The sequence below is a fragment of the Oryctolagus cuniculus genome, chromosome 10 (assembly GCF_051225735.1).
Source record: "Oryctolagus cuniculus isolate XC-2025 breed Fujian yellow rabbit chromosome 10, ASM5122573v1, whole genome shotgun sequence".
NCBI lineage: Eukaryota > Metazoa > Chordata > Mammalia > Lagomorpha > Leporidae > Oryctolagus > Oryctolagus cuniculus.
Window position 1 is genome coordinate 16,196,007 of NC_142876.1, and position 6,019 is coordinate 16,202,025.

Genomic DNA, 6,019 nt, shown 5'->3' on the forward strand with positions numbered 1-6,019 from the left:
GGAAAAACTTAAACTACTGAAGCACTGTCCCCCAGCCATGCTTCTCCTCTGAATGTAATGGTGTGCGGCACGTATCTTTTTGGATGTGTTTTAGTGAGTAGGCTAGGCTTTTAGCTGCATGACACACGTGTGTATGCCAGTAGTAAACGGGCCCTGAGACAAATCTTTCAATCTCTCCAAGAAAACCCTCAGTGACTGCACCTGAGTCTGATAAAATACGTCCTCAAACACCTCACTCACTCCGCTGACGCGTCATCCCGCACCCAGGGGCTCCGTCTGTATTATCCCAGCCCCCGAACACACCGACCCCATGGGTTTTGAGCCCACACAGCCGTTAGTGACACGCACGGCTCAACGTCCGTTCTCGCGTACTGCAGACGAAGAGGCGCCGCACGAGGAAGGGGAGAATCCCTCTCCCACTGCAGCATCCCGGCATCACCTAGGTGGAAAGCGAGGCATCCGAATCGGCACCTTTCAACACCACCGGGCCACGACAAGGAACCCGCTCAAACAGGCTGCCCGCTTCTCCGCTCAGCTGTCGCCTCCCAAGGGCCTTCAGGGCCTCGGCCATTTATTACTCGTTTGCTTTCGTGACTATAAAAATTCATCGCCTCTATTTAATGTCTGCGACAAGTGGCTCGTCTGGATTCTACCGCGTTCCGGGGTGTCCGAAGCCCTTGGAGAGAGCATCACTGCCTACAGCAGCAGGGCCCAACAGACACCCCCACCCCCATCTGCAGGCATACACCAAACCCCACAGCCAGCGCAGGAGGGCGCGACCAGGCCGCCCTGAAGGGCTTTCCTCACCCAGACTGCCCGCTTCACCACTCCCCTCAACTCGATTCCCGGGTCTGCACGGCAGATTTCTCCAGGGAGCACAAGTTCTCCGAACACGACCCCCTCGGCTCGGCACACGTGGGGGACCAGGGCGAGGCAGAGCCGGTGCGCCGCAAGGCCAAGGCTCTGCCGGGGCGAGGCTGCGCCTTGCCCAGAGCCTCCTGGGCGTCCGCACCTGGTGCCAAGAGATGCTCAGAGCCCAGCACGTCCCGAGACCCTTCCTCCGAGAGGGGGCCCCGAGCTGGGAGCCCCCAGTCCTCCATGGCAACTCCGGCCCGGAAGACTTCTAGAGCCTTCTGTGATGGCGGGTGGCGGTGTGTGCACCGCCGGGGCGGGGGGGGGGGGGGGGGAGAACTGGGTGGCCCAGCAAACCCGAGAGGAGTACTCCGGGGCCAGGGATTCCGAGCCACCTGTGCGGGGCTGCAGCTCGGCCCGGGGGCGTCCGAGAGCGAGGCCGCCGAGGCACGGCCCGCACCACGAGTCGCTGGGGAAACCAGCAAGGCGGCGGAGGCGAAGCCATGGTGAAGAGCAGCACGGGTCGTCCAGGGCCCCGAAGCCGGGCCGAGCCCGCCGCCCGGCCCGGAGCGCGCTTACCTGGGTCCTGGAGCCGGCAAAGTTGCACGGCTCCACCTCCGCCTCGTCCGGGCCGCCGCGGAGCGCGGTGCGGAGTCTCTCCAGGTGCTCCCGCAGGGTGACCCGCTGGTGGAAGGAGAAAGCCGGGTGCAGCGAAGCCATGGTAAAGAGCAGCAGCAGTTCCTCCTGGGCCCTGAGGCCGAGCCCGCCACCGGACCGGGACTCGGCGCCGCCGCCGCCTTCCGGGCCAGAGCCGTCCTTGTCGGCGTCCTGCTCCCCGTCGCCGTCCGCCCCGCGGGGCTCGTCCTCCGCGCCGCCCCGCGAGCCCTCGCCCCGGGCGGTGCGCAGGCTCTTGAGCACCGAGTCCACTTGGGGCAGCAGGCGGTGCAGACGGCCGGCGGCCTCCCGGTTCTCCGAGCCCAGCAGCGCCAGGTAGACGATGAGGCGCGAGCGCACGGCGGGCTCTCGGAAGTCGGCCAGCGGCCCCGGGTCCGAGAGGCCGTTGGCCTTGGCCTCCGAGTCGCGCAGGTAGTGGTAGTCCTTGCGCGCCAGGTCCTCCAGGCACGAGCCGAGGAAGCGCAGCTCCAGCGGGTTGCACAGGTCCAGCAGCCCGCACATGAACTCCAGGCGCTGCGCCGAGCCCAGCACCAGCCCGAACCACTCGTACACCCGCTCCTGCTCGCGCAGCGCCGCCGCCGGCCCCCCGCCGCCGCCCGGCATGCCCGTCCCCGCCACCGCCGAGCCGCCAGCAACAGGCGGCCCGAGCCCCCGGGGCGGCGGCGGCGGCGGCGGTGGCGGTGGCGGCGGCGGCGGTGGCGGCGGCGGGGGGCCCCGCGGTGGGCCCGCGGCAGGCGGCGGCGGCGGCGGGCGGCAGTCGCGGCGGCGGCGCGGCGGTGCCTTCGCGCCCGGCCGCGCGTCCGCCTCAGGCTCCTCCGCCCCGGGCGGCGGCTCCGTTGGGTGCGTCGGCTTCAGCGGCAGCTTCATCCTCAGCATCCTCGGCTAGGGCGGCGCGGACATGCGAGCGGGGGCGGGCGGGAGGGGCCGAGGCGGCGGCGCGGCCGTCAGGAGCGGGGCCCCTCCATGCCGCCGGGGGAGGGCCGGGGCCGGGGCCGGGGGTGGGTCTCGGCCGGCGAGGGGGGCGGCGGCCGGCCGGCGGGGTCGCTGGCGTCGTCTTCCCGGGCCGGAGGCGGGGCGTGCCCGCGGCGGCTCCTCCCCCTGGGCTCCGCGCCGGCTCCGGGAGCTCGGGTGCGGGTGAGAGCGAGTGAGCGAGCGAGTCCTCCTTCCGCCTCCCTCTCTCAGTCGTCCGCACCGGGCTGGGGCGGCGGCTCCTGAGCGGTTTCCTCACGAGCCGGTGAGGACCGAGCGGCTGCGAGAGGAGGAGGAGGAGCGGCCCGGCGGGGCGGAGAGGCTGGCGGTTCCGCGCACCGCGCCTCAGCCTATCAGCGCCCGGAGCTGACGGTTACGTAGCCCTCCCCGCCCCCAGGGACCGCCTCTCGCAGGGAGGCCACGCCCAACTGCTGCCCGGCCGCCTCCCTCTGTGGGGCTTCCTCGCGGTCCTAGAGGTCTGGGCTCCCTCACGAGCTGGGAGGACGCGCGGGCTGGGCTCGTGGGGTGGCGGCGGCGAGGTGAGCGGGCCCCCGGGGAGAGGCGGGAAGCCGGCGAGGTGGCCTTTCGCCGGGCGCCGGCTGGGCTCTGACTGCTGGCCTCCTCTGCTCTGCCGGTCGTGGCGTGGGCCGCCGCACCTGGGCCCGCGCCGTCCTGGCCGCCTGCGCGACGGTGTCGGGGAGCGGCGACGTCGCCGAAGTGCGGGCCCTGACCTCGGGCTGCGCTCCTTCAGGTCCCGCGCCGCGGGTGGGCCTTCCGGAGGTCCGCCAGGCGGCTCCTACCCGGTAAAACTTCGGAAGGTCGCCCGGAGGAGCGCGCGCCCGGGGCAGCGGTCGCGGCTGTGGGGGCGCAGGTGGGCACGCGGCCCGCAGGTGCGGCGAGAACGCGCGGACGGCGGGTCCCGGCCTAACGGTTCGCTCTTTGAAAACTACCCGCGAGTGTTTCGGGAAAAGCCCCCCTAACGCCTTCATCTTTGGGGGATCATCTCTGCGAAATAACGAACGTTTGGAATCCTTGTTCCGGTTGCAAATTGCCTGTTACTTCAGGTTTAATAAGCTACCACCTTGACAGGCTTCAAACTTTTTTTTTTTAAGTTGTTTAAAGACCCCCCAAAAAATGTCTGGCTCTTGCACTGTTGCTTTTTATATATATATTTTTTTTTTTTTAAAACAAAGCGGGGTTTTTTGAAGGTTAACAGAAAAGGTGGGTTTTTAAAAATTAATGTAAGTTAAGTCCTACAGTAATAGAGTGGGAGTGCATAGGAAAACAGGACTCTTTCCCAGGGTGTTCAGACATGTGTTCAGCACGTGCTGAACCTTCTATGTATCTCACAATTTGATGCCCGCAGAGAATTATAATTCGGAAAAAAAAAAAAAACCTGAAGTGAATCCTAAATCCGTATCAGCAATAAAAAGGGCAGATGGAGAATTCTGTTCACATTTTGGTTTGGTAAAATACACGAATGCCATGTTGCATGTGACTGGTCACTCCCCTGTATTCTTTGGGTGTAATTTACCATTGAGAAGGCATTGGAAGACTTACTCATGATGCTGCCCCTTCCTGCTGTCAACCTCCACGGCCCTAAACTCTTTTGCTGTGGTCTTCCCATTTCTACATTTCTAAAGCTTTAGGTGGACTACTTTGGGCAACCAGTAAGCACACCTACCATGCTCGGTGTGCACAGGTCCAGGTAGCCGCCTGTCTACACAGGGGTGCTTTGTTTTGTGGAGCCAATGCTTTACCTCTCTTTCTTTTTCCCCATTTTCCTTGGCAACAAGAAGCCATTTGGTATGAACATTCCACAATACTCAACCCATGAATTTTATATCAAAAGCAGATTTGCAATCAATAATGATGACTTTTGTCCTTTTAACTTTGGCCAACATTCAAAATGCAGTGATTGCAGCAGGCACTTGGCACACCAGTTCAAAGGCCTGCGGGCCATGCTGGAATGCCTGAGCTCAAGTCCTAGCTGCGCTCCTGGTTCCAGCTTCCTGCCGGTGTGCACCCTGGGAGGCAGCAGATGGCTGCTCAAGTAGTTGGGTCCCTGCCACCCACTTGAGACTGGGTTTCGGCTCTTGGCTTTGGCTTTTGGGGAAGCAACCAGTAGAGGGAGGATCTCTCTCTCTCTCTCCATCTTTCAAACAAAAATAAATTTTAAATGCAATAATAAAAACTTGTACACATAAATAATATGTACAGTGGTTTAATGATTCGGGTTCTCATCAGTTGGGCAGTTTGCTCTCTATCCCCTCCGTGGGTTGTTTCAGGACTTTCTGTCTTCGAGGCAGCTCTTTAACCAGGCTTCAGTGTTTCTTCCGCCCTATCAAAAGTGAGAGTGATGCATTTCTGCCTAAGACAAGGGCCATTGGAAATTCCAGGGTGAGGTGTATGTGTTAGAAAAACTGCCCTGATACTTCTTCTTAGTCATTTACCTTTTTATATTTTATTAACTTTTTCTTGAGAGTCAAGAGAGAGAGAGAGAGCTGCCATCCACTGGTTCACTCCCCCAAACGCCCACAACAGCTGGGCTGGGTCGGGTCAGACCAAATGCAGGAGCCAGGAACTCAGTCCAGGTCTTCCACATGGGTGGCAGGGACCCCATGTGGTGCTTCCCAAGGCATGCATTCACAGGAAGCTGAGATTGAGAGAGCAGCTGGGATGTAGGTGTCCTTACAATATCTTAACCATGATCCCAAATAGCTGCCCCTCATAATTCCAATTAAGACTGCCTAGACAGGTATTCTCCTCCAGCCTATCTGTTGAGAATGCCTTCTTCAGATCCCCTGTATTGAGGTATTCCCTGTGTGATCAAATCAGACGAGCCTCAAAGGGTTAAACTGTGGTAATTGTGAGTGTGTGGATAGTGTGAAAAACATCTTTGTCCCTGGATGGTATTTAATGCACATTCAATATACTGTTTTAATTAAAAATGAAATTTTATTTAATGAAAGATGGTATTGATACAACTGTCTACATATGTAAAATATAACCAGAACACTGGTTTCAAGTTAAAGTTTTCCTTTGGATTACCACATTAGCCAGTGACTAGTGCAGCCTGCTCTTTGGCAACTGAGTTATGGCAAGAAATTTCACTCAAACCACAGATAATTCGATGGTTCAGGACAGACTGATAATACCAGCTCCATAAAAGGGATACTCAGATCATTGGATTCTACCTCAGGTGATATCCTGAGGCCGCAACCCATGCTATCCCAAGAATTCGTTCGGTTAGTCTTTGTGAACGTTGGCAAGTTTCTCTCTCTACCATTATACCTCCCTGTCTGCTTCCCCCTTTAGAATATAAAAATCTCAATGTCAGCCACCGTGTCTTAGTTAATTTCATATTCTCCCATCTGGCACACAGTAGATGTTCATAAATGTTTGTTTAATAATAAATGAATGAATAATGCCCCAGAAGCCAGAAGCAAAGGCCAGAAGTTAGGAGTCCTTGTTCGTGCTAGAAGAGAGAAGACGTGTGTCCCAGCATTGCCAGCCCTGAGAT

The 6,019-nt window shown here is 59.3% G+C and overlaps 1 protein-coding gene across 8 annotated transcripts in view; it reads right to left on the bottom strand.

Annotated features, from left to right (window-relative positions):
• Positions 1-2,541, bottom strand: part of ZCCHC2 (zinc finger CCHC-type containing 2) — a 61,507-nt gene extending 58,966 nt beyond the window's left edge. For 2 of the 8 annotated variants that reach the window (XM_089305007.1, XM_089305003.1), the window contains exon 1: positions 808-931. Coding sequence is in view for 3 of the 8 variants with exons in the window: in XM_070050075.2 (XP_069906176.1) it covers positions 1,432-2,403 (972 nt within the window). In the remaining 5 variants the exon portion in view is untranslated. Of the gene's footprint in view, positions 1-807; positions 932-1,012; positions 1,171-1,431 lie in introns of those variants that run through there. The other 6 variants (XM_070050075.2, XM_070050074.2, XM_089305005.1 and 3 more) reach the window with 6 other exon arrangements.
• Between the last annotated feature and the right edge of the window lie 3,478 nt (positions 2,542-6,019).